This window comes from Monodon monoceros, unplaced genomic scaffold (assembly GCF_005190385.1).
Source record: "Monodon monoceros isolate NGI ecotype Baffin Bay Population unplaced genomic scaffold, NGI_Narwhal_1 Super_Scaffold_9, whole genome shotgun sequence".
NCBI lineage: Eukaryota > Metazoa > Chordata > Mammalia > Artiodactyla > Monodontidae > Monodon > Monodon monoceros.
In genome coordinates this window covers 24,954,394-24,981,393 of record NW_021703786.1, presented here as the reverse complement: position 1 = coordinate 24,981,393, position 27,000 = coordinate 24,954,394, and the positions used below count along the sequence as shown (strand labels likewise).

General features: G+C 51.0%; 1 protein-coding gene and 1 non-coding gene across 2 annotated transcripts; one reads left to right on the top strand and one right to left on the bottom strand.

The window, feature by feature from the left end:
- The first annotated feature begins 3,066 nt into the window (after positions 1-3,066).
- On the top strand, positions 3,067-23,904 carry NARF (nuclear prelamin A recognition factor). Its single transcript, XM_029212291.1, has 11 exons — positions 3,067-3,195; positions 4,136-4,216; positions 7,200-7,343; positions 9,830-9,962; positions 12,723-12,857; positions 16,696-16,814; positions 17,410-17,539; positions 18,780-18,843; positions 19,754-19,891; positions 20,170-20,327; positions 22,240-23,904. Exons 1-11 carry the CDS (start codon positions 3,169-3,171, stop codon positions 22,479-22,481), a joined length of 1,371 nt encoding a protein of 456 aa, XP_029068124.1. The 5' UTR covers positions 3,067-3,168; the 3' UTR covers positions 22,482-23,904.
- A 2,794-nt stretch (positions 23,905-26,698) lies between these two features.
- On the bottom strand, positions 26,699-26,770 carry TRNAM-CAU. Its single transcript has one exon. It is a non-coding gene; the product is annotated as a tRNA-Met (tRNA).
- Between the last annotated feature and the right edge of the window lie 230 nt (positions 26,771-27,000).

The window sequence follows — 27,000 nt, the reverse complement described above, 5'->3', positions numbered from 1 at the left end:
TTTGAATTGGTTAGCACCTCCTTTAAGTCCCTCTTGCTTGGTGCAGCTGAAAGTGATCTTAATTCCTTAGGACTTAGGGAGAACTGAGTTGATACCCAGAAAATTCTACTTTGCATTACAGTTATTTTCATAATTTCACCTTTTGTACTAGAGTACAAGCCATTTAAAAATGAAGCCTAGACTAGCTTTCTACTAATGTTAAATGAGTGAACAAATGATGTCTGATTTGGTTAAAATCCTGCTGAATATTGATAAGAGCAAAAGTCTGGAAATAAATACAAAATCCATAAATAGGGGACTGAGTAAAATCTGCATATTTTGCCAGTTATCAATGCATTTCTCTTCTAAATTCAGACTTCATTGCCTGTTCTATAAAAATGGACCTGAGCCCTTATTTTGTTCTGTGCTCTCTGGCATGATATTAAGCTTTGTCAATAGAGGGTGCTGGAGACACTTGGAGGAAGAGTTTCCTTTCCTGGTTCTGGTTCTGTTGTGCTGGATCCACAGGCTTCTGCAGTACACAGGGCTTCTCCAGTGTCCAGCTTTTACAATACACACTGGCCAACTGCACCCAGCATCCACCACCTTCCCCAGCAAGCCCTAAGTGGTTTTGTAGCAGAGTGCCTCCAGTGAGACTGATGTCAGGTCTGAAGTAAGAAATGTACAAGGAAATGTATTAAAAAGCAAAGAGACTGGGCTTCCCTGGTGGCACAGTGGTTAGGAATCTGCCTGCCAATGCAGGGGACACGGGTTTAATCCCTGGTCCTGGAGGATCCCACATGCTGCAGAGCAGCTAAGCCCGTGCGCCTCAACTGCAGAGCCTGCGCTCTACAGCCCGTGCTGTGCAGCAAGAGTAGCCACCGCAAGGAGAAGCCCACGCACCACAATGAAGAGCAGCCCCCGCTTGCCTCAACTAGAGAAAGCCCGCGCACAGCAACGAAGACCCAACGCAGCCAAAAATAAATAAGTAAAATAAATTTATTTTTAAAAAATGCAAAGAGACTATTAATGTCTTGTCAGAAGAATTCAACAGAATAATCAAATAGTGGATAAGAGGAATTTCTCATTATGGAAGTCCTGCTAATAAGTGAAGAAGAAATGATAGGAGTAAAACGTCACCCTGATGAGGCTTCCCTGATGGCGCAGTGGTTAAGAATACGCCTGCCAATGCAGGGGACACGGGTTCGAGCCCTGGTCCAGGAAGATCCCATATGCCGCGGAGTTAAGCCCATGCGCCACAACTGCTGAGCCTGCGCTCTAGAGCTCGTGTGAAACTACTGAAGCCCGCGCACCCTACAGCCCGTGCTCCACAACGAGAGAAACCTGCGCAACGCAACAAAGAGTAGCCCCTGCTCACAGCAGGTAGAGAAAGCCCGCACGCAGCAATGAAGACCCAACACAGCCAATAAATAACTTTTAAAACATCACCCTAATGAATCTAGGCAATCTCATCAATGGCTGCTAATTAACATCACAAGAAGGACAGACAATAGAACCCCCGAAGGGATTTTACAACACTATCTATGTAGTCTTGACAAAAAATTTTTACCTGTGATCAAGCCACTAGAATGTTTTAACTACCCTTTGCTGAAAATTCAGAATAAGGGTATGCTAAAGAACTCCACATGGATGCAGTCAGCGATTGCTGAAAACCCTGCAGTCAACCTGATTTCTTTATGATATGCAAGGAGAGAGGGGGGTATGTGGATAGAACCTACAGATTTAAAAAACAAACCAAAAAAACTCCCAAAACCTTAAGACTGGGAACCCCCTGTACTATATTTGTTAACTTCTAAGTGAGCCTTATTTTTTTTTCTAGAAACAAAGATTTCTAAGACAAACACACAAACCAATTGAAATATAGACTAATAAAACATTGAACCTTATTTAGATCCTGATTGAAACTAGAAAAATGATGAGACCATTGGGGAAACCTGGACAGAAACCTGGACACTAACTACACATTTGATGAAACTAATTGTAACTTGCTTTTTTCACACATGATGATACTGTTTATGTTTTTAAAACATTAACGAAATATATACAAATAACAACCTAAAATTATTCTTTTCTTCGAGCTGATAATTGAAGATGTTTTCTGAGAGGTGCTGACATAGATTTGAGTAATACAATGGGTTAATCTGGCAGCCAGTTAGGACCTCCTGAATTTAACTGATGGCGTTTGTAAAAAAAAAAAAAGTGGTACGAGCCAAAAACTATTAAAAAAGGTTTTAATGGGGGAAATTTTAAGATCCTGGTGAGGTTCTGGGACATGGAATATACTTGAATGTTTTGCTGACCTCTGTGACCGTCCCCCCCCCCCCAAGGTTAGGAGGAAGAAGGGTCCATTCCTGAGATTCCTGTGAACTGCTGGTGTTTGATAGAGACACCCTCATGCTTTTTTTCCAGGTGTATTTCTCATTTCCGATGGTACGATGACCATGCACAGACTTCATAAAATATTCACAGTGGACAGAGTTCAGCATCTCCTCTTAGCCCTGTATCCCCCACCACCACCCCCGGTTTGCTAGAGGCAGCGGAAAGACGCAGGTCCAGCACCACCGCTCCACAGGTGCCTCGCGCTCCCGACGGCGACACGTGCTTCCGACCCGCCGCGCGTGCGCACTGCCGCCCCGCCGGGCCTACGTGACGCCTCTCGGGGCGAAAATGGCGGCGAGGCGGCGCCGTCTCGGCCGGCCCGGAGCGGAGCGCGCGTCTGGCGCCAAGCTGACGCGCCCGAGCACTTTGGGAACGATCTCGGGTCGTCCCTTCGGGACGGTGAGCTAGCTCGCCCACAGCCGCCGTCAGACCCGCACGCCGCGGAAACCCACCGGGGAACCGGCAGCGGTCTCCGCGGGGGTCCCGCCCGCTCCGCCCCGCGTGCTCCTATTGGCTCCAGGGCCTGACCCGCCCCTTTCCCGCGGTCTCATTGGCCTAGGCAGAGCCCTGAAGCGTGGAGCCGCACCGCCCTCTGCGCGTTCCTGTTGGTTCAGGCTTGTGGCTCGCTCGCTCCCGGAGCTTTCATTGGTCGAGCGGAGCGGCGAGGGGTGGGGCCGCGTCGGAGCGAAGACAACAAAGGGTGGCGGGCAGCGGGCGGCGGGTGGCGGTGACCGCGTCTCCTGGTGCTCCGCTCAGGCCGCGCACCCGGACCTGCCAGCCCCGCTCCAGATGAAGTGTGAGCACTGCACGCGGAAGGTGGGCTCCGCGCGCTCGGGCCGGGGCGGGGTCCGGGTCAGGGGCCGGGGCCGGCAGGAGCCTACGCTCGCAGAGCCTGGGGCCTCGGGGGCGTCGGGAGCCTGGCAGCTCCGAGCGCCTCTGCCTCCGCGTCGTCGCTGACAGAACCTCCGGGCGCCGGCCCGCAGCTCCCGTTCTCGGGGGTGGAGGCCGCTGAGGGTGGGCCACCCGCGCGTCCGGTTCCCGCTCCCGTCTCCCGGAGGCGGCGTGACGTCGGGGCGCATGTCTATCCTTTCAAAGTACCTTCGAAGCCAAAAACCACCAGAAAAACCGACCAACCTTTGCTACCAGTCAGGGCATTCACAGCAGACACCATCCTTGGTGTGAATTAGCGATACGGTGATCAACAGTGTTTTTAGGGGGCTTTATGCTACCTAAAAACTTTAGTGCTTACAGTAACGAAAACGACACAGAAGTGCAGGAAGGAAACATGGGCTGGGCCTTCTGCTACCTGGGTAACCACGGTAACTGTGATAGCGTTACCCACTTCTAGGCTGTGATGCACAGGGGGGTTTCTGTTTGTTTTTTCAAAATTGGATCGTATCATAAATATTATTCCATCACTTGCTCTTTCTTTCACTCAACGTTATATAGGAGATACCTTTTCATAGCATTACACACAACCTTAGTTAGTTGTATTCCAAGTATACACATGTCCAGGTAGTCTGGCATTAATTTACCTGTCATGAGAGGCCACATTGCTTCTAGTTTTCGTTTGCTGCAAACAATGCAGGTATAAAGGTGTGTATGGGTGTGTTTGTATGTCCACAATTATAAGTGCTTCTATTTCTGTAGAAAAGGTTTTGAGACATGCGATGAATTCATCAGCAAGTATGTATGTTTTCTTAAATTCACAGAGTCAGATTAAAAGTTCTTTCATATGTTCCTTTGCCTTTTCAAGGAATGTAGTAAAAAAACAAAAACCGATGACCAAGAGAATGCATCAGTCGATGTACCAAGTCCAGCCCACGAGAATGGAGAGGCAAGTAGATTTTTCAGTTTTGTATCAGCCTGTAGTAAACAGCTGCTGCTGGTTTTCTCCTCTTTGGGGGCTCACATCACCAGGTACATCATTGCTGTAAGAAAGGAAGAAGCAAGAAATGCAGGGGCTAAAAAGCCCCTGCCGGGGCCAAACATGCAGGTCAGTCAGTTGGAGGCACACGATCTTCAAGGTAAGAGCATGAAACAGTGTCTCTTCACAGAATACACCAAGCCAAGACATACCATGTTAGGGACAAAGAAGAATGTTGTCCTTGGCTGTTTATTAGAAATAGAGCTGTAATGTTTAAACCTTCTTTTTTTAGTGAAAAGTTCTATTCTGTAAGATGGGATTTTAGGTAGGTAATTTATAAAATAATTCAGATTTCCTGATTCTGTAAGTTTATTTTTCTAATGGTTTCTTCTCTCAGTTCTTGAGTTTTTAGGTTTTCCTTAGCCAGTAGTGACAGTTTACAATTACTGGGTGCATACCCTGAGCTGGGCGCTAGAGAAAGTGCTTTATACATGTGATCTCATTTCATGCTCAGAATGAGCATTTCAAGTAAGCCCTACTGTTGTCCCCATTTTACAGAGAGGAGGATGCGGTACAGGGAGGTTAAGGTTATTTCTTCCCTTAAAAAGTACTGGTACTGGTTTTAGAAATGGAAAATTGGCAACATGGAAGAAGCAAGCTGCAGGTTTCCTCTTTAGTTTAGGAGTCCTAATACAACATTGAGTTAGACAGGCTTTGATCTGGTTCTGTCATGTACCAGTGCTGCTGTGTGCTCTGGTGACTGTAGGGCTTAGTGAGCAGCAGGGGATGAGACAAGCACCCAGGGCACTGAGGCAGAAGAGAGGCAGGGAGCACCTGCGGCCCTCCAGCCCCAGAGCATCTGGCCTGGGGCCTCCCACACCCACCCTCTGGCTACACCACCTTGGACAGACATCTAACCCTGGGAGCCCCAGTTTCCTTATCAGTGACATGGTGAGTTGGGTTACTTCTCTCCCAGGGCTGTGGTAGCCGGGAGATAATGTGTGTACATGGCTTAAGTGGGCGCCCTGCCAGTACAGTGGGCGGACCCCCTGATGGGAAGAGCCAGTCAGGAAAGTGGCTACTGGAGTGGGCCCTGAGGGGTGGTGAGAACTGAGGGTGGGGGATATAGGGATGGGGTCAAAGCTCATCAGGCACAGGAAAGGTGTTAAGGGCAGGGAGATAGATTGGATGCATGTTTTAAGGCAGGTGGCTTAAGCTGACTAGAGTAGGGGAAGAATAGAAGGAAACTACTTGGGAGGCTGAGGGTGGTGAGGCCTGGGTGGGCCAGCCAGAGTGGCAGAAGCAGGAAAGGGGGCGCAGCACAGGGAACTGAGTGCAGTTTGAGCTGCATGGACACTGAGCTTTGCAGGATATCAGTCTGGAGCTTGGGAGGGAGAGAGCTCCCTGGAGGCCGAGATTGGAGAGGTTGAGTAGGGGCCTGATGCTGCTCTAAGAAGTGAGGCTGATTGGAGAGCAGGGCCAATGGATAGGCTTCTGCAGAGAATGCCTGTGTTTAAGAGGCAGCAGGAGAAAGAGGAAGGACCGCAACAGGTGGGAAGGAACCAGGCCTGGCCCTTGAAAGCCTGCAGAAGGATGAGGATGACGGGGTGGCGTGTGGCTCATAGGCCGGGAGGGAGCCCTGCTGCCCGCGGCGGCTCAGAGTGTGGTCCTAGGCGCCTCTGCAGGGGCAGTGGAGGCAGAACTCTCAGTGCCGCTCAACAGTACCTATTAGGCACCAGCTGTGTGCCAAGCCATGTGCTCCAGACCCTTGGAGCAGCAGCTCTGGCCCCACCTCGGGGCTTGTTAGAAGTGCAAACCCTTGGGTCCTGTCCATACCCCCTGAATGAGCATCTGCAACATAACAAGGTCCCGGAGTGAGCGCTGCACAGTGACACCGGGGCACATGGGGAGGAGGGAGGTGACAGTGTGCACTCCTGTTCAGAGCTGCTGTGGACGGGAGGGCCACACCACCCCCACCGCGAGCCCTCTCTCACCAAATGTTTGAAAGAAGAACCAATGTACAACCATCAGGGGCTGTTGAAATGGCTCTAGTAGGCTTCAGAATATTCATATGTTCATCCACCAAATATTTATTGAGTGCCTTCTGTATACAGGAGATGTCAGAGAACAGAAGGGAATGAGACAAGGTTGTTCCCTCAGAGCTTGCATTTCAGGGAAAAGAGGCAACACATAGATGCCAGGGGGTGCTGTTCTGGCAGGTGTCTGCGAGGGTCCGAGGGGTGAGCCAGGCTCTCAGGGAGCATTTCCCTCAGGGAGACCCAGAGCAGGAAGGGCCAGAGTGGCTAGAGGTGAGAGCTGGGAGGAGTGACTGCAATGAGGGCCTCCATCGGAGGTGTGGCTTGTGTTCTGGTGGACCTCTGCCTAGGGAGGGAGCTGCAGGGAGCAAGTGGGCGCAGGTGCAGCCAGGAGAAGACGAAGCAGCCAAGGGTTATTGTCTTGGTGTCTAAGGGAGCAGAGTCACTGATGTGTGAGTTTGAGCGTCACAGCTCTGTGACGTGAGAGCCCTGTTGCCCACGGGTCAGCAGTGAAATACGTTAGTGCTAAGCCTCTCAGGGAGGCCAGTCTGCGGGCTTCCACGGGAGGCTTCTGTGGGGAGCCGTGGGACTGGGCGAGCTCAACGGGGAGTGCAGAGCAGGCCAAGCCAGGAGCCCCCAGTGGCAGCAGGGAGAGGCGTGGGGGCAGGAGAAGCCCAGAAGTGTAGCTCTCCTCCTGCCACATTTGACGGTGCTGGCCTGCTCCCCGCATATTGCCATCCGTGGGACCCTGGTACCATGGTGGCTGCAGCACCTGGAGCTCCAGGCCTGGCCTGGATGTCTCAGGGGTTTTGCACCAGTTTTCTGTATTATGCTTGCACTGTTACTTTTTCTAAAGAAGCAAGTATTAAAGAGTTTTTGTTGAAGAATCAGGCCAGAGCATCATCTTTCTTTCGTAGAAAGGAGAATTCCATAAATTGGCTGATGCCAAGATATTTCTGAGTGACTGCCTGGCCTGTGACAGCTGTGTTTCTGCAGAGGAAGGAGTCCAGGTTTCCCAGCAGAACGCCAAGGACTTCTTCCGAGTTCTGAACCTTAACAAGGTACGGCATCCCAGGCGCTTTCTGGCGCCAGAGGTGGGTGGAGGTCAAAGTGAGGCATGAAGCCTCTGCTCGGACTTGGGGAGTGCATCTTGGCCCTGGCCCTGTGTCCCTTGCTGTAGTTGACCCTCTCCATAGCCCTGTCAGAACAAAACCGCACCCACAGTCACACTCCCTCATTGATGTGGGCAGCAACTATGGCCGGCACCACCAACCAGGCTCCCCTGGCTTGAGGAAGGCCTCTGAGTGCTTGGTCACGGGATGGTGTGGTGGCTCAGCTGCTGCCGCTCTGCCTCTGGGGCATTCTCAGAGGCAGCGCTTCTGTCCTCACAGGCTCTGTGTCCTGGGGCAGGGCTGTGGTCCTTCAGTTCATCCCTGCAGACTCCCTGTACAGACGGAACTACTCAATGTCACTTGTATTCCAGTAGTGACAGGAAGACAGGTGAAGGGGGAAGACGGGAAAGGCGGAGGCAGATGAGGCTGTAAAGCACATCTCTCTTCGCCCTCACTCTGGCCTGGGGTGTTTCTGTGCTCTCACAGCTGCTTCCCAGGAAGTGTGTGTACTGGCTCTACACACCGTGCTGGGCACTTTGGCCCACGTGAGGCCCAGGTTTTTTTCTAGGTGTACTGACTGCAGGTAACAAATTTTTTCTTTTCCAGTCTTTGTATATCTTATTTCTTCTTCTTATGGTATTGTCTAGGACCTTTAAATCAACCTGAAATAGCAGTAGTGATAAAAATAGTACTAATGTCAGGACTTCCCTGGCGGTCCAGTGGTTGAGGCTCCACTCTCCCAATGCAGGGATCGCAGGTTCGATCCCTGGTCGGGGAACTAAGATCCCACATGCCACGTGTGGCGTGACCAATTAAAAAAATAATAATAATAAAATTAAATTTAAAAAAATAGTACTAATGTCTTGTTTCAGACTTTAGTGGAAATGCTGGTAAAGTTTTACTATTAAATAGATGTTTGCAGAATCTTTTACTATTAAAGAGATGTAGATACTCATACCAGTCAGCATTTTGGCTATAGAAAATGGATACCCAAGTCAGACTAGCATAAAAAGGAAATGCTTAGTTATTTCATGAAACTGAAAGCTTAGAAGTGGGAGAGGTTTTGGGTTTGGCCGAGTCAGTCAGTCAGGGCTGTCATCAGGAAAAAGCAGTTTCTATTTCCCTGCTGCCCTCGGCTCTGGGCTCAGGCTGATCCCCTCTTGGTCATAAATCAGCTCCCTCAGAGGAGGTGATATTTGAGTGAGAATGAAGTGAGGAGTGCGCCCTCGCAATTCCCTGGGCAGGGTGTCAGACAGAGGGGCAGGAAGTGCCGAGTCTGGCTCCTGAAGCTGGGGACAGACCGCCCTCTGCTCTTCCTCCTCCAGTAGCATTTGAAACTTGCACCCCCTTGTTCCTGCTTCCAAATTTATATTAGGATGCTGCTGCTCACAAACCACAGAAACCATGCCTGGCTGGCTCCGGCATCATAGGAGTTTGTGAGGGAGCTGGAGGTCGGTGTGTGCCAGCTTGGTGCCCTGATGGATTTGTTGGGTGTGGGTTTCCCAGGCGTCACATGAAAGTGAAATCCCATCCAGAGGAGACAGGCAGCCTCAGCATTGTCTCGCCTGAGCTTCGAGGCAGGGGCATGGGGACAGGACCAGACTGCCCTGTGACCAGTCCACAGGTAGACGGTGGTGGAAGGTGACCACTGAACACCTCTCTCCAGGTTTCTGCTTTTCTTCATTTGCAGGCAGTGTCTGACCTTAACAGTCTCTGTCATGATAATCCTGCATCTTCTCTCCTCTAATCCCAGGTCAAGGGATCCCACTGCTGACTTTCTAATGACCGACATGCTTGCTCATGCTGCTCCCCTGGGTTACATCCTGCGTGTCCGTGATGAGCCAGCACTCTTCTAAACTCAAATTGTTCATATTTTTCTAGGGATTTCTTGAACTGCCAGCGTCTGGTTTTGGATTCAGGGTGTGATAGCCTGGTTTCACGCTTGTTTGTTTGGTATTTATTAAAGACTTCACAGAAAATGAGGATCATCTACTACTTAAAAATTTGCTAAAATTTGCCACTAAGTGACCTGGGCTTGAGGTCTCTTGGGGGCAGACCTCAGGGCCCCATTTTCATGTATTTTCATTGTTATGGGTCATTTCAGTTATTTACAGTCCAATATTGTACATAACTTTTATTTTTCCTTTAAATTTATCCATTTTCTCCAGATGTTTGCATTTATGTATAATATCGATGTATATATTTCTGATTTAATATTGTTCTTAAAATTGATAAAATCTCTTGGAATGTCTCATTCTTTTCATTCTCGTTTTTTTCTCCTTTTTCTTTGTGCTTGCCAGTGTCTTGTATATTTTATTAGTTTTTCCATAAGGCATCTGTTACATTCTGTTTGTTCTAGACTTTTCACGAAGGTGTCTTACTTTCACTCCCTGTGTAATCACCACATGTACAATGTTCTTCTCTATTTCTCCTAGAAATGTGATACCTCAAAGCACAAGGTGCTGGCAGTGTCGGTATGTCCTCAGTCTCTGCCTTATTTTGCTGCTAAATTCAGCCTCAGTGTGACTGATGCATCCAGAAGACTCTGTGGCTTCCTCAAAAGTCTTGGTGAGGTGCCTTTTGATATTATTTATAGCAAATAAATTGGATTTAATTTGAATTTATAACTTGAGTTTTTAACTGCCCTTTTAATCTCTAGAGTTCAATTTTCAAGGGCACAGGATAGGTAAGAACTTCCATGAGAGTTTTGTGGAACATAAGAGGACCGTCTCTCTGACCCGTGCATGGTAGGCTGGTGTCACTTACCCTCTTGCCATGCAGGTGGGTGTTGTGTTACGGCCGGGCTGGCCCCTCCAGGAACAGCAAATGACCATCTTAGGGCACGTAGCTGGGGACACCTGGGACCCATGCTTGCCCAGCAATGTCGAGTCGCCTGGCTCATGGTGGTTACAGAGGGCGTTTATTCGATGGAGAGTCACATCTACGATGACTGGCATCTGGTTTCCCAGGAAGCTCTCTGAAGATCAGAGCAGGAAGGGAATGGGCTATGTCCTTTGTGTGAAGAACGAACGGTCAGTACATGAGGACTCAAATGTGAATGAATACTAGAGTAATACTGCCTCAAACAGCGATAAGAGTGCTTCTGTCTTGTCTGTCATGTCAGACTAGAACTTCCCCTCCAACCCAGAGTGTCCTACAGGTGGGCTCAGAAGAGGAGAACTTGAGCCATTTGCCAAATAAGAGTTTTTACTGTTCCTCAATGGATTTTTAAAGATGTAAACGCGTTGGGATTACTAATAAAATAAGATGACACGTAGACTAAATGTCCTCGCACTGGCCTGCCTGCCTCACTGCTCCGTGTTGCTTTCCACGTGGAGCTTTGTCTCAGTGCACTGCCTGCCACAATCAAAACTAAGGCTGCAGCTACCAGCGTGGACTCCTTAAGTCATCCTTTATGCTTTTAATCTGAAAAAGCCTAAGGTGAGCTTAGTTTTACCAGAGATCGAAGTTATTAGATGCTCTGTCTTCTCATAGTGAAAGGCCCTATTTTTAGGGGGGGATTTTAAAAAAATAAATAATTGGGCATTATGTGTTAATATTAATAAAGAAAATATATCCACAGTGAAACTGATATTTTTGAGGTAACTCTTTAAGGTGACACAATATTTATAATATTTCTTTTTTTTAATTATTTATTTTTATTTTTGGCTGCATTGGGTCTTTGTTGGGCATGTGGTCCTTCTCTGGTTGCGGCGAGCGGGGCTACTCTTCGTTGCATTGCGCGGGCTTCTCATTGCAGTGGCTTCTCTTGTTGCAGAGCACGGGCTCTAGGCACACGGGCTTCATTAGTTGTGGCATGTGGGCTCAGTAGATGTGGCTCGTGGGCTCTAGAGCGCAGGCTCAGTAGTTGTGGCGCACAGGCTTCATTGCTTCTTGGCATGTGGGATCTTCCTTGACCAGGGATCGAACCTGTGTCCCCTGCATTGGCAGGCAGATTCTTAACCACTGCTCCACCAGGGAAGTCCCCATAATATGTCTTTTTTTTTTTTTTTTTTTTTTTTGCGGTACGCGGGCCTCTCACCGCCGTGGCCTCTTCCATTGCGGAGCGTGGGCTCCGGACGTGCAGGCTCAGCGGCCACAGCTCACGGGCCCATCCGCTCCGCGGCATGTGGGATCCTCCCGGACTGGGGCACAAACCCGCGTCCCCTGCATCGGCAGGCGGACTCTCAACCACTGCACCACCAGGGAAGCCCCATAATATTTCTTTTTAAGAATAACTGGCTGCTTTTAAGGTTTAGAGCAGCTGCAGATATTAAAATTATTTGCTTGCTTTATTTTATTGTAATTATTGAGAGCACATTCTTTTGTCTTAGGTTTATTTTCCAATATTAAGAACTTATTTGCAGTAACGTGGATGGACTTAGAGGGCATTATGCTAAGTGAATTAAGTCAGACAGAGAAAGACAAATACTGTGTGATATTTCTTATACGTGGAATCTAAAAAAATATAATAAGCTAGTGAATATAACAAAACAGAAGCAGGCTCACAGATAGAGAACAAACTAGTGGTTACCAGTGAGGAGAGGGAAGAGGGGGAGGGACACTATAAGGGTGGGGGATAAAGAGGTACAAATTATTAGGTATAAAATAAGCCGCAAGGATATATTGTACAACACAGGGAATATAGCAAAAAAAAATTTGTTTTTTTGGCCACACCACGCGGCTTGCAGGATCTTAGTTCCCTGACCAGGGTTTGAACCTGGGCCATGGCAGTGAGAGTGCTGAGTCTTAACCACTGGACCGCCAGGGAATTCCCTATAGCGAATATTTTATAATAACTATAAGTGGAGCATAACCTTTAAAATATGTGAACCACTATATCATACACCTGTAACTTACATAATACTGTATATCAACTATACTTCAGTTTTAAAAAAAAAGAAAAATATTTATTAAGAAAAAGATAGTTAAAAATCAACATAATAAAGGTATGCTCAGCCAGTTTACTCATTTTGTTTATTTTAAAGATATCAAAGAGCATTACAGACTGGAATTTAATTTAGCCAGTGAATTGGAAGAGAATACTGCTGGTACCTTGTAATATTCCATTAATTTGCATATGGAGTACGGTAAGTTGTTTGTGTACACGTAGAGGGGAAAAGAGGAAGCAGGAGAGAGAATATATATGTTTTATTGTGAAAAATGATACGTGCTGTTGTTTGAAAGAGTAAAGGGCACAGTCTCCTACTTCGGCAGCTATCGATGCTTGTGGAGTCTGCCCTTTCAGTTTGTCCCTGACACTCCAGACCCTGAGAATAGATCCCACATTCTGTGATGTGGAGCCGAATGCGCCTCTCTTCCCTGCAGGGGTGCATTATGTCTTCGATACAACAATCGCTGCAGATTTCAGCATCCTGGAGAGTCAAAAAGAATTTGTGCGTCGATTCCGCCAGCACAATGAGGAAGAGCCCACGTTACCCATGCTGACCTCTGCCTGTCCTGGTGAGCACAGGGCCTGCGGCTGGGCCTCTGGGTGCCTGAAGCACCTTTTCACATCAGTCTACGTTTGGGGGCAGGCCTAGGCAGTGGATGAGGTCAGGGGGTCAGTGGGTCTTGGGGAGTAGTTTCAGCCTTGAGTAGTTTTACATCGACCAACATATTTATTAAAAGTATGACATATTTCAGATGTCCAAACAATTATAGATAATATGAACACCCATGGATCTTTTGCCAGCTTAAATAGAAGTTACATAATAAAAAATATTTCTTTACGTTAATACTAGATTCCATCCTGGAGCGCTTTTTAAACCAGTCTTTAATTAGTTTTATTATATAGAGCTTGGTGCCTGAGGTAGAGAAATTTTATCACAGGTTTTTTAATTCTGGAAAAATAGAAAGTTTTGGAATAAGAAAATGTTTAAAGATGATGCGTAAGGGAAGGGAGGAAGTGCTGTACTGGTAAGTGACATTTAGTGAAAAAATTATTTCTAAATAAATCAGGTCTGTGAGAGCCCAGTTATGGTCTACATAATCTTAGGTTTTTGTTCACGTTTCTGTTTTCAGTTTACCTCTCCTCCCCCACCACGGTTCCAAATTTTTCTAGCATTTTACATGTCGCCCATCAATCATTAGGATTACAATTTAATAAAGTTGAACGTTGACATTATGGTTGCTTAGAATTTGGAAATACTTTCCACCCAGTCGTAAAACCATGGAAAGGAAATTTGCCATCTGTCCAAGAGGCCCATGGGTTGATTCATTAACTGAGCGATGTTGTTCAGCGGCCCACGGGCCGGTGAGAGGTGATCAGCATCAGGTGGGGCTTATTTCCGGTGTGTAGGTTGTCCTTCTGGAAAGATGACCCCCCACGTGGATGCTCCCAGCTCTCCAGGCGTGTCAGGCAGTTTCTGTATCCAGAGTCTGTGTATAAACTGACTCTAAATGCACACTTTGCTGGACCGTGGTGTCCACTTCTGCGTTTACGTCCTTGTAGGTGTTTTCGCAGCTGCTTAGGAGTAGATGTGCACAGCTGAGGTCTCGGGGAACCACCTGCCCCTGGGATCCCAGCACCGGCTCCTTGTGGGGCCCTCACTCGATGCCACACAGCCATTCACTGTGGCTCATTCCCACCCATCCAAGGAAGAGGCAGTATAAAATGACCCGAGCTCGGCCTGTGCCCCCAGGGCGGTGGTTCCAGACTTCCCATTCCACGTTCCTGTTGGCAGGATCACAGGAATTCCTGTGCTGTCCTGACACCAAACCTTCAGATAGCGATGGATTCCTTATGTGGGAGGCCCTGTTGGGATGGAGCCTGGGACAGAAGCCTCCACTCCTGGCAGGAACTAGCCCTGCTGACCTGGGTAGTAAGCAGGTGGTTGATTCCTGCAGAAAGCAGTGGGCCCTCTGTCCTTGGAGTGAGCGCAGCACTGGTGGAGACCTGGGCTGTCTGCTGTTGCTGCAGACCAGCCACTCCCCCTCCTCCAGCTTGGTGTTTGCTGCATTTGGTGGTCTCTCTGAGCTGCTCAGGGCTGTTTACTCGTGGGTTTGGAGCTTCTCCGAGTTTTTTTCCTAGATAATGATGCATTTTCCTTCGGGAGCTCTTCGTAGCTAAGCCAGTTAAAACTGTAACTGTTGTTCATGTTTATGCCACCTCTCAAATTCAGGGAGATGAGGTGAGATCTGGTTCGGACCTAACCCTTTTCTAGAATTTGGTGCTGACGTTTTGCTTCCCTGTGACAACTTAGGGAAATTAAAACAACACCAAGTCGGATGATTTGACCTGGTGCGCAGAATCAGGCTATAGGTGGTCCTGGACTGACTTGCCAGGCTTCTGCACACAGGGTCCCTATGTCCCAGTCATGCTTCCTCAGCCTGGAGGGCAGCACGTCCAGGCCGGGATAGGGACATCTGGGCAGGCCCTTGCTGCCCACAAGCCAATGGAGCACCACCTTGCCGACACACCTTTGCCCAGCGGGGGTGGGTGGGAGAGGGGGTATTGAGCTGCTCAGCTCTGGACATGCTCACGGGCCTTGGGCTGTGTGATATCCCGCCAAGAGCACTCATTGAGCTGAAGTGTGGGAAATAATCTCTCCAACCCAGCAGAGTGTCTGGAGAGCGGGAACCTTGTGCCAGGCACTTCTTTGAGCAGGTTCCCTTTCTGCCTTCAGAGAGGGTCACTGTGAAGAGGTGGGTAGTCTGACAGGGTGGGATTTGGGTGCCCTACCCACACCCATGCTGCCACCAAGTTGGGGGGCCAGCGGGGCTTACCAAGCCCCACGCCAGTGCTGGTGGCAAGTTCTGATCAGGGGTGCCCGTGAGAAAGTGCTAGCCTGTCTGGTGTCTGTGCCAGGTGCTGCGGACCCTGTGACCCGGTTCCTCCTCCTCATGCCTGTTTGGTCCTCTTCCCCGCCCTGGCCAGGAGGTTCTCCGGGGCCCTGGCTCCTGCCACCTGGTGTTCTGCCTGATCTTGTGTGAGGCCTTCACAGCACATAGCACAGCACCCGCAGCATGGAGCTGGGGTCTGCCTGAGAGCCGAGTCTGCATGTGTGGGCACTGGCGCTGAGACCAGGGTGCACAGGGGCCTTACAAAGCCAGACCTGTGGTGGGAGTGGCCTTGAGCCCACAAATGCTCAACGACCTTTGATAGTTTTTCTTTTTTCTTTTTACTTATTTATTTATTGGCCACGCCATGCAGCTTGTGGGACCCTAGTTCCCCAACTAGGGATTGAACCTGGGGCCCCGGCAGTGAAAGCGCTAAGTACTAACCACTGGACCACCAGGGAATTCCCTAGTTTTTCTTTTTTAATGTGAACCATTCCATGTACACATGCAGAGGCTGGGAACGAGGGGAGCCATCCTCCAGCAGCATTTCTCTTAGGGGCTTATGCTGGTGACCATGGACATTGCCTGAGTATGCTCAGGCCTGCAAGCAGGTGATGGCTGTGGTTTGAGTTTGTTCAGATGGGATTGGCTGGTGCTTGCTGTTTCTCCTTCCAGGAGTGGGCATGGGGAGGCGGCTGCCCCAGGGTTCTGGTGGGCAGCTTGTCTCCAGGCTTCCTCGCCCCTGCTCCCCCCCCCCGACACCCCTTTCATGGTGCTGTCACCAGACACTGCTGTAGGATCAGTAGTGTCACCAGACGCTCTCCTCACCAGGTCGTGCCCAGCGGGAGAAGGGAGCAGGCTGTTGCTCCTGCAGGTTGAGCTGCTGGCTGTTTGGTCCGCTGACCTTTCTGACCTGCAGTCCGCCCCGGAATCTATGGCAGCGGTGGTGCACTCACAAGGCATTGTGGGAGTCAGCGACTCAGGGGAGATGCTAAGGGCCATGCTGGGCATGCCGTGGGCGCGCTGCAGGTTGTGCTGCTTGAGGTGTGGGTTTCTCATATTGCATTGTCCTAACAGTGGGCAATTACTGGGCTGTTAATTTCCAATAGGTGAGTGAAGCTGGGTAGGCCTGGTGGCCATTGGCTCCTGTCCGAACTGTGGCCGCCCATCCTGGCTATGAGAACAACTTAGCAGCTGGCAAGGTGGAGCTGGAACCAAGCCGCCCAGGACGCCACCCGTAGCTGCTCCTTCAAGCTTGTTCTCAATTTGGGGAGACCTGCTACCCCAGCTCTTACCTTCCTCTTGCTCTGTTCTCTCTGGTCTGGGGCCGAGGGAGGCGCGCATTCCCGGCACCCTCCAGTCTTGTGGCAGACGCACCTGGGATTCCCGTGGCCGAGCCGCTGAGGAGAGGCGGCCTGGTCAGAGGGAGCCTGTCACGCACTCCTGAAAGAAGACGTGTCCTGCTCTACTCCGGGTGAGGCAGCCACGAGGAGCTGACACGGGGCCCTTTCCTCCTCAGGCTGGGTCCGATATGCTGAGCGGGTGCTAGGTCACCCTGTCACCCCCCACCTCTGCACTGCCAAGTCTCCCCAGCAGATTATGGGATCCCTGGTGAAGGACTACTTTGCTAGACGGCAGGTAAGCCGGCCTCTTCCTGAAGGGCAGCATGCAGGTCAGGCAACGAGCTTCCATGTGAGGACAGGTGCTGATGGGAACTCAGGGCAAGCGAGGGAGGGCAGGGGAGGTTCCACCGGGCGTGCAAGGTGGTCTCAGCCCCAGGCCTTGCTGATGGAGGGGGCATCCAGACACCTGGTCACTCAACTTCCAGCTTCTGGCATTGCCACCAATTCCTGCTCAGCCAGGGGCACGGAGAGGGGCGGCCTGGTCTCTTGGGAAGCATCTGGAAAGTCTGCGGGGAAAACGGCTGGGCGTTCATTTACAGTCCAGCAGCAGCTTGTTGTCACGATGTTTGGTCACCACGTGCATAGTTCAGGGGAAACAGGCCAGCTTCTGGCTTCTCCCTGTGAGTGTCCAGGCAGCAGGTCTTGAGCGAGGTGGCGCCGTGGGTGGGCTTGGGGGTGCTGCGGCTCAGGAACTTGGTCTGTGGGAGCCGGGTCTTGGACCCTGAGAAAGCACCAGGCCTGCTCCCTTGCGGCATGTTCTGGCTCCAGCGCATTAAGCTGCCCCCTCCCTTCTGCATGGCCCCCAACGTGGATTTGCTTTTCCTGCACAGAACCTGTCCCCAGACAAGATTTTCCATGTCATCGTGGCCCCTTGCTATGACAAGAAGCTGGAGGCCCTTCAGGAAGATGTTCTCACGGCTTCGAGGGGTTCCCGGGGCACTGACTGCGTGCTAACCTCAGGTGAGGGTGGGGCCTCGGGAAAGGCAGCAGGGGGAGGCCAGCCCCGCGGCCAGTGCGTGTCCGCGGTGAGGGCCTGACACACAACCACACTGGGGACACTGAAGCTTCCTCCTTCAGAGCAAAGCAGAAAGCACATGTGTGACTGGGGACATTGCTGGGGGACTCCTCGTGGAGGCCCTGCCCCTGGACTTGTGCAGAGAGCCCGCAGCACCTTCTCAGTGTTGGGATGGGAGTGATTCCCGGGAATCCTCAAGAGCCGTTCGGAATGCTGCCATCAGTTGAGAGGTAGATTAAGTCTTTGCTGAAGCCCAGGTGGGTGTACTTTAAATGGCCTTGAAAACAGGTCCCTACGGCATGGAGGCAGAGTGGCTGGCTCTCTGGCAACCTCCGAGGACAGTGGGTCCCCTGACCAGAAACTCCCCACATGGAAGCCTATGGAAAGGTCCCCACCACACAGGCTCCTATGGCGGTCAGGGGGGTGAGTGGGGTGGGAGAGCCTCAGCCATAGCCCTCTGCTCACCTTAGATGATGGGTTTTCCTAAGAAGCACACTCGGGCATCTTTTCTTTGAATACAGTAGATTTTTACTCTTTTTCACAGATGTTCAGTCTTCTCACACACACCTGACACCACAGCAGTTGATTCAGGATACACCCTTAGTGTTAAGGGTTTCTTCAGGATCCCTTGTGCAAAGGGAGATACAAAAGTGGTCCTGGGCTTCCCTGGTGGCTCAGTGGTTGACAGTCCGCCTGCTGATGCAGGGGACATGGGTTCATGCCCCGGTCTGGGAAGATCCCACATGCCGCGGAGCGGCTGGGCCTGTGAGCCTTGGCCGCTGAGCCTATGCGTCCGGAGCCTGTGCTCTGCAACGGGAGAGGCCACAACAGCGAGAGGCCCGTGTACCAAAAAAAAAAAAAAAAAAAAAAAAGTGGTCCTGATTTTCGATCGGTCTTGTTGCAGATAACTGTCATCCTATCCACATGAAAGCTTTCCACTCAGGAAACAAAAACACCGGGAGATGTTTGTAGAAGCCCCCGTTTCAGGGGCAGAAGGAGGAATTAGACTCTTCCCTGGCATTTCATCAGTGTTACTTTGCATCTGTTGCCTGTGACAGGCGTGATGACCAAGGTCATTGTAACCTAGAATGTCCTCCAGGGGAAGGAGGTGACACCGGGAGCAGCTCCTGAGGAAATGTGGGCCATGTCCTGTCACGGCATCTTATGTCGCTTCTTGGTCTGTAGGTGAAATCACTCAGATGATGGAACAAAGTGACCTCTCGGTGAGAGACGCTGCTCTGGACACTCTGTAAGTGGCTTTGCAGGGAGAGGCACCCTTGCACCTTGGGGGCCTCCTGTGTGACCTTGTGACCTCTGCCAGGTGCATGTCCCAAGGCCTCCCTCCTTTACAGTGAGGCCACGTGCCACACTGAGGCATGGGTGTGGTGAGGCCCCTGGCCTCGGGGGCCACTCCCTTTGTTGCCCCACTACGTACGACCCTTTGCTCTGCATAGAGCACGCGCAGCACCATGGAGTGGACACCAGCACCCCCCACTCCTGAACTTCACATGTTCCTGACGTTACACCTGGACCTACTGGGGGATGGGGGGGCACCTCCAGACACAGAGTGGCTCCCTCAGGTCCCTTTGCCCAAGAGCAGCAGACTGGGTTTCTGCCATCAGTGGTGACCCCAACCACTGACCGTAGTCCTGCTGCATCCTGTTCCCCAGAGTGTACACAGACTGCAAGAGCACACGAGGGCCACAGGGCACACACGGGCTGCGCAGCAGATCCTTCCGGCAGCGACGTCAGGCCCACGTGTGGCCCTGGTGTGGAAGGCGGACTGTAAGCATAGGATGTAAGCGACTGGTGTGCCTGTGGCCAGAGCCTGTGCTTGGGCCCAGGCTGACCCAGAGGCCTCGTCCTGGCCGGGCACAGATGGTGTGCCCTCTCAAGTGGCCCTCAGATGCCTAGTTCTCGTGCCCCGAGTTGTGAGGTTCTAAGGGTCGTACCCTTGACACACGTGCAGCCAGAGGAAAGGAGTCATTTGGGCAGTGGTGAAGCGCCTGCACCTGCAGGCTTCATGTCAGCCAGTGAAACCCGACACAGATGAGGTTTTTGCCCAAAGTCTAAATACTTGTAAAGGTTTTCGCGACCTTGGATCATAAAACTTAGGGAGTTGGATTTAATTCTTGCTGTCACTTTTCCTGCCTGGTGAGGTTTGGAGACATGAAGGAAGAGGAGGTTAGACGCCATGACGGAGCCAGCTCCGACGGATACCTGGCGCACATCTTCAGACATGCGGCCAAGGAGCTGTTCAACGAGGACGTGGGGGAGGTCACCTACCGCGCCCTGAGGTGTGTGGGGCTGGGGTGGCCTCTGTCTGTCTTCCTGTGTGGTCAGTGCTGCCTGTCAGGTGTAAATTCTATAAGTAGGACCCCCGCCCTGCAAAGCCAGCTGCAGGTCCGGGAGGGAGGTCCTATTTATAGAATTTACACCAGTCAAGATCGAAAGGCCTTTTATGTGTTATTCACAGACTTAAATTTTGCTGACACTCCAAACTTAGACTGGAAATAATCCTCAAACCACAGAGGAAGGACCCTACAGATCAAAGTCTGTGCTGTTGATTTTATAGGAACAAAGACTTCCAGGAGGTCACCCTCGAGAAGAGCGGGGAGGTTCTCTTGCGCTTTGCTGCTGCTTATGGCTTTCGAAACATCCAGAACGTGGTCCTAAAGCTGAAGAAGGGCAAGTTCCCGTACCACTTTGTGGAGGTCCTCGCCTGTGCCGGGGGTAAGACTCAGGGGCCCAGGCTGAGCTGGGCACCTCCGAGCCCTGTAGGAAACGGGCCCTATTGGCCACCCCCAGCCTCACTCAGCTCCAAGGGCTTTGTGGGAGTGTGGATGCTGCCCTGGTGGTTGTGGCGTAATGGTCCCTCTCACACCCACATATTGGAAAATGCAGGCTGGGAGATGTCACCTTGGAAAACCTCTTGGGGACATGGTCCCAGAGAAGAGTTGCTTGGGTGACACCAGCTGAGAGCCGGCTCGTGTGGCAGCTGGTGTCGAGAACACTGAGACTGCCTGGTAGCTTGAATGGCCCCTACCTCCTCCAGCCAGATTTGTCAGTGAGTGATGGGAGAGACCCGTGTGATGGATGGAGGCCGATGAGAGGGGGTAGGGGTCCCGCAAGAGGACCTGCTGGTGGAGTCGGGCAGGAGGGAAGTGTGCGGCCCCCATGGCCCATCAGGCCCCTTGGTGGTGATAGAGCCAACTCAGGGGGTCAGGGATGTCTGTACCATTCTGGGGTGGGGGGTGCCCACAAGATACGCAGGTGGAAATACCTGGGTGGGGGGGACGCGGATCCAGGTGCGAGACGGGCTCAGGGAGAGGAGGCCCCAGTGCGGGTGGCTGAGGGCAGAGAGGCGAGTGCTGGCCATGGGGGATGGGCAGCCTTGGGGACCTCGCTCCAGGGACCAGGACACGGAGGGCAGATCCCATGGTCTGAGCGGAGGAGTGGACAGGAGATGAGGACGAGGAGGCAGCGGGGGAGCTGTGGGCTTGAGGGGTCCGTGCAGGCCCTCCAGGAGAGGCACCCCATACCTGCATGCCGATCAGGGTAGAGGCTCAGCAGGACTCACTTGTGCCCTGTAGTTAGAGCATCAGCTGGGGGAGCAGGAGCTGGGATCTGAGGAGAGAGAAGCAGCCCCTGGGCAAGTGAGATGTGAGGTCCAGAGGGCAGCTGTTGGGTGCAGCCAAGGGATAAGTGGAGGGAGGTTTGGAAATTTGCTGCAGCTTCTTTTATTTTTATTTTCACGTTTTTATTTATTTATTTGGCTGTGCCGGGTCTTAGTTGCGGCATGCAGGATCTTTGTTGCTGCGTGTGGATCTTTTAGTTGCGGCATGCTGGATCTTTAGTTGCAGGCATGTGGGATCCTTAGTTGCGGCATGCGAACTCTTAGTTGTGGCATGTGGGATCTAATTCCCTGACCAGGGATCAAACCCAGGCCCCCTGTATTGGGAGCGCAGAGTCTTAACCACTGGACCACCAGGGAAGTCCTGCTGCAAGTTCGCTTAAATGAATTTTCATCTTACAAGTCATGACATCATCTAACACGTTTGAAAATAGGTAGCGCCAATACATAGGAGGCATATTCTTTATTCAGGCCGAGGTGTTAGGGTGTTGGGCTCATGGGTATCCATCCACCGTCCCCCTCCCCTGTGCAGCCCAGATGTGGATGCACACATTATGTAGACACCAGTGATTTAGTTGTTCATTAGTAATTTCTATATTCTCCTGGTTTTGATAAATTTCAAGAGAAACTGGAAATCCAGATTTGCATACATAGCCACTCACTTCTAAAAGGTTGGCAAGTTATTTCGGCTTTAGATAAAAACATTTCATGGATAATGTAAATAGGAGGGACTGTGAGCCTGTGACCGGGGTCTTGGGGCCCAAGGTCCAGCTCCAGGCTCTGGCCACGAGACATTGCACACTGCTGTCATTCCTCTCTTCCAGAACCATCGTCCCTTTAAGATGAAAGGTGGGGGACTTCCCTGGTGGTCCAACAGTTAAGACTCCGTGCTTCCACTGCTGGGGGCGAGGGTTCGATCCCTGGCCAGGAAACTAAGATCCCACATGCCATGTAGTGCGGCCAAAAAAAAAGGTGAAAGGAGGGAAAGAGTAAGCTCCCTTTGTTTTTCAGGGTGCCTTAACGGCAGAGGCCAAGCCCAGACCGAGGATGGGTGCGTGGACAAGGCCCTGCTGCAGAAGATGAAAGGCATCTACACTGACATCCCCGTGCGGCTCCCGGAGACCAGTTCCCATGTGCAGGAGCTGTACCAGGAGTGGCTGGATGGCACCGACTCCCCCCGAGTCCAGGAAGCCCTGCATACCGCATACCAGGGCCCAGGGCATCCTGCTAACAGCCGAGACATCAAGTGGTGAAGGTCGAGGAGGCTGGGAGGCAGGCCTGTCTGCTGCCTGAGGATGGAGGAGCTGCCACGTGTGGGTATCAGAGACACTGGAAGAAAACAGCTCAGCTTTTCTCTTACTACTTTGGTTTTTCAGAATTCTTTGCTACCCCCATTTGTCAGCAGCCCCCTCCCTCAGTTCGATGAGGTGCTATCTTCGTAATATGTATGTGATTGGAATATTTTAACGTGAGAGAAGGGTGCCCCAATTTGAGTTTCCTTTAAGACTGAAAAATTCCAAAGAACAAGAATGGAGTCAGAGTACTGTCTTCTGGGCTTAGTGAAAATCCAGAAAGTGTCCTGTGAACGGCTAAGACCCCAGAAATTCTGATTCACATGCCTCAGAGAGATTTGATGTGGAAATGACAGGAAGCGGGCAGGCTGCGGGGGTCTATGGTCTGCCCAGTTGGCTCTTATTTTTATCCACTTATTTTATTCTTAAAAATGTTTTTGCCAGAATGTGAATAAACTGCATCCTTTAGGAATCAGGGGGCTCATAAATATGATTCTGGATTTTCAGCTTTTCTGGAGAAAAAGTTCTGGCAACAGTGGGCCACATTCCTTACTGCTGTGGTGTCCAGAGTGCTGTGTAACAGCCGCCTCCTGGGACCAGACCCTCTAACTGTGGCCCTGCAGGCTCTGCAGCTTATGTCCCAGATTCACGCTTTCACATTCACATTCTTTAAGTGAACTCACCTTGAGGCAGAGGGAGGCCTGCGAAGGGTGATGGGTGTTAACAGATGGAAGAAGGATGGAGAGGCAGCTGCCCTGCTCAGGCTAGGCTGTGTGGTCGGCAGTCAGCCTCCTCCATCCTTCCCTGGGTGGGGTCAGGCAGGTGACGGCCCTTCTGACCCTGAACTTGGGTGAGGCAGCTTCCTGATGGTCCAGCCTCTCCTTGTTCTCCTCCCCGGTGTCCTTCCCACACTCCGTGGGCCTGGCTCGTCCACAGGGCTCGGTGAAGCCTCCGTGGCTCCTGACGGGACTCCCCCACCTGGCATGTAGTGCTCATGTGAGCTCGCCTTAAAGAAAGGTGGAAGAGAGCAGTTTACCCACAAACAGAAAGGGCTAGCAAAGAATTGGAAATTATGGAATCATGGAACTCCATGTCAGGGCTCATCCTGTGAAACAAAGACTTCTGTGGATAGGCCTCCAGTGGTTGTTCAAAGCACTTGAATTTTGTTATCATGGGTGGTGACGTTCTTCTTGGATCCCTCAGTGCTGTAAGCCTGAGCTGTTAGATTTCCTTCATCTACTCTATGTTGTATTGTACCTGTATACCTGTCTGGGTTGACAACTGGATATAATGTGTGAAATTGTATATTTTTTCCTTTCAACCTATATACAATTGAGTTTCTATCCTCTGCAGTAACTGATTATGGAATAAACACTTGAAGAGTGTCTGAGTGTGGAGAGTGCGTGAACCAGATGCTGACTCCCCAGCCAGGGGCCTGCGTGTGCCCTCCCTCACCAGCCCCACCCAGGCTACTCCCTCGTGCTTTGGGAGCCAGCACCACCCTGGAGCAGGGGAGCGTCTTTGCCCGAAGCCCTCTGTGGGCCAGGGATGCCAGGAGTCCGGTGGGGCTGCTCTTCTTGCTTCAAAAGCCACCTCTTCCAGCTACAACAAAAACACGCCCCCCCCAGGCTGGGGGACGGGGCGTTCGCACATGCGGCGTCAGGTCCTACCCACAGCTGACCTTTGGTTACAGCCGCATGAGAGGAAAGTGGAATGAGGATTGGTTTTACTTCGTTATAACTCAAGTGATATGAGCAGTCACAGTGAGGGGTGGCACCACGGTCGGGCAGGGGGTGTCTGCTAGTGAGCAGTGCTATCCTGGCATGAGGAGGGGAACGGAATAGGTCCAGATTCGTGTCACACCCAGCAGCTGCCCTACAGGAGTGCTGTTGTCTGAGTCCTGGTGCCACTGATACCTCCAGTGGACCGTGATCATGTCCTGTAGGTGTGTGTATGTCGGTCATCCTGGTGAATAGCTGTTCTCTAGTGCCCTTGCTCTGGACCATATCCGAGCCCAGATTTCTCAATTCCATTTCCTCCAGGCCTGTCCGCTTGGTCCAATTCCAGCCAGTGTAGATAGTGGTGCTTCCTCCTCAGCTTTGCTGGAGTAAGGATTGGACTTCATGCACCGCCCACACATCAGTTTGATGCTGGCCTAGGGTGTGAGGCAAGGGCACTGCCTGTTATAGGCTCTTAAGTTCTGCCACTGACTTAAAGGGAAGCCCAAGCCTGGCTTTTTAACTGAGAAAAAGTGTCTTTTCCGTGTCCCTGTAAAAAGTGTTCCACGTTAGTTTTACATGGATATTTCCAAAAGCTTGATGAAAGAACTCAAGCACAGCGTTCTAAGAGTGAAGGGTAGTTACACTCAGTGAGTCATGCAAGTAGTGAATTGTATGAGACATAAAGCACTAGCATTTCTAAGGCTACATTGAAGCTGCCCAAAGCCTAGATTTCTTGAAGGAAAAACTTTCTTACCGTCTCCTTGTAAAGACTTCCTTTTAAATTAAATTTATAGGGCTTCCCTGGTGGCACAGTGGTTGAGAGTCAGCCTGCCGATGCAGGGGACACGGGTTCGTGCCCCGGTCCGGGAAGATCCCACGTGCCACGGAGCGGCTAGGCCCGTGAGCCATGGCCGCTGAGCCTGCCTGTCCGGAGCCTGTGCTCCGCAACGGGAGAGGCCACAACAATGAGAGGCCCACGTACAGCAAAAAAAAGAAAGAAAAAATTAAATTTATGTAGACTTTTCTTACAAGCTTCATGAAAACTTTTAGGCACAATGTTCTTTGAGTGAAAGGTAATTATTTTCAAGCCGTACGTTTTAAAGACAAGGAGAGCAGGTACTAGAACGGAAGTCTGATTTTTAAATTGAAATCAAATTGCACATACACATACATGCACGTGTGCACACATGTATATGTGTACGTGCACGTGTGTGCATATATACACTGCATAACTATGTGCACATATACATACATGTGCACATACCCGTGCACACAATACACGGACATATGCATGCACACATACATACGGGCATGTGTGTATGCGCATACACGTGCATGTGCACACATACACGCTGACGTGTTTATGTGTGCGCATACACAGGCATATGTACGTGCGCACGCACATATACATGTGCACACAGACATGCGCATGTAAGCATATAAGCACATATACATATATACACATACACACATAAGCATATACTTGGGCACACGACCTATGAAGTATTGGTATCTATGAGAAGAGCAGGTGCACTTGTGGGCAGTGTCACTCTCAAGAGCCTTTCCTATGACAGTAGCCGCCCAGGGGCCCAATGGGCAGTACCTGAATGGACCCTTTTCTGCATTTGCATGAAGAGTAAACAGTCCGCACTGAAGCTCATCAGTGGAGAAGATTAAGTAATTGTCTGTTCTGACATGGGATTCTAGAGGTTAAATGTGCATGATGGGACATCTCAGAACTAGCGTATGAGCCCCTTTGGTCTCCTTTTTAAATTTTGTTTTTTATTTTAATTTTTTTTGTCTGTGCTGTGCGGCTTGTGGGATCCTAGCTCCCTGACCAAGGAATCAAACCAGGGCTCTCACCAGTGAAAGCTTGGAGTCCCAACCACTGGACCGCCAGGCAATTCCCCTAGTCTCCTTTTTTTAAAGCCAAACTTGGGGGGCAGGACGGGAGGAAGGACATTAAAAAGAACAAGGAGATCAGGAAATCCCTAACGTGGCTCCCTCTGGGGTGGGAGGGAGGGGAACATTGGTGATCAGGTGGACTGCCAGGGTCTCAGAGTTACCACGTATCCTGTGCCAGACTATGTCCCTGTGTCCCACTGCTCGGGACGCAAGAGAAGGAGACAAAATGGTCCCAGGCAAAGCAGGTTCTACCGAGATTTGAACTTGAATCTCTGGATTCAAAGTCCAGAGAGCTAACCATTACACCTTAGAACCATATGCCACTGTGTCCCTTTGCTGGCCACCCTTGGTCTAAGTGCCCCTGGGAAGGGACATAAAGGGTCCACAGGTCCCACTGAGATTTCAACTCAGATCCCTGGACTCAGAGTCCAGAGTGCTAACCATTACATCATAGAACTAGCTGCCACCCCCAGACACCAGGGTCCACAGGCGGACCTTGCCCCACAGCTGGGGACCCAAAAGCCAGATATAGCAGGCAAAAGTGTAAGCTCATAGCAGAGGATGGTTTCGATCCATCGACCTCTGGGTTATGGGCCCAGCACGCTCCCGCTGCGCCACTCTGCTGTACTGTCCTTCTCTCTGAGCCTGCCTGTAACAAGCCCTACAGCCTCCCTGGGGTACAGCCCAGAAGACAAAAGAAAAGGGGGGGGGGGAGGGAGTCTCCTGCAAGTGCCCTTTTAAGAATAATGTGGATTTTTGCTCTCCCTCCCTCAACTTCTTACCCAGAGAAATCTCTGAATTCACGTCCTTTTCTGCTGTTTAAAAAAAGTCAAGAAACACAAGCTTCAGCCCAG

Coding starts and splice junctions, on each gene's coding strand:
- NARF (XM_029212291.1), top strand. CDS start 3,169: ATGAAGTGTGAGCACTGCACGCGGAAG. Junction 3,196..4,135: donor GTGAGCACTGCACGCGGAAG/GTGGGCTCCGCG, acceptor TGCCTTTTCAAG/GAATGTAGTAAAAAAACAAA. Junction 12,858..16,695: donor GCTGACCTCTGCCTGTCCTG/GTGAGCACAGGG, acceptor TTTCCTCCTCAG/GCTGGGTCCGATATGCTGAG.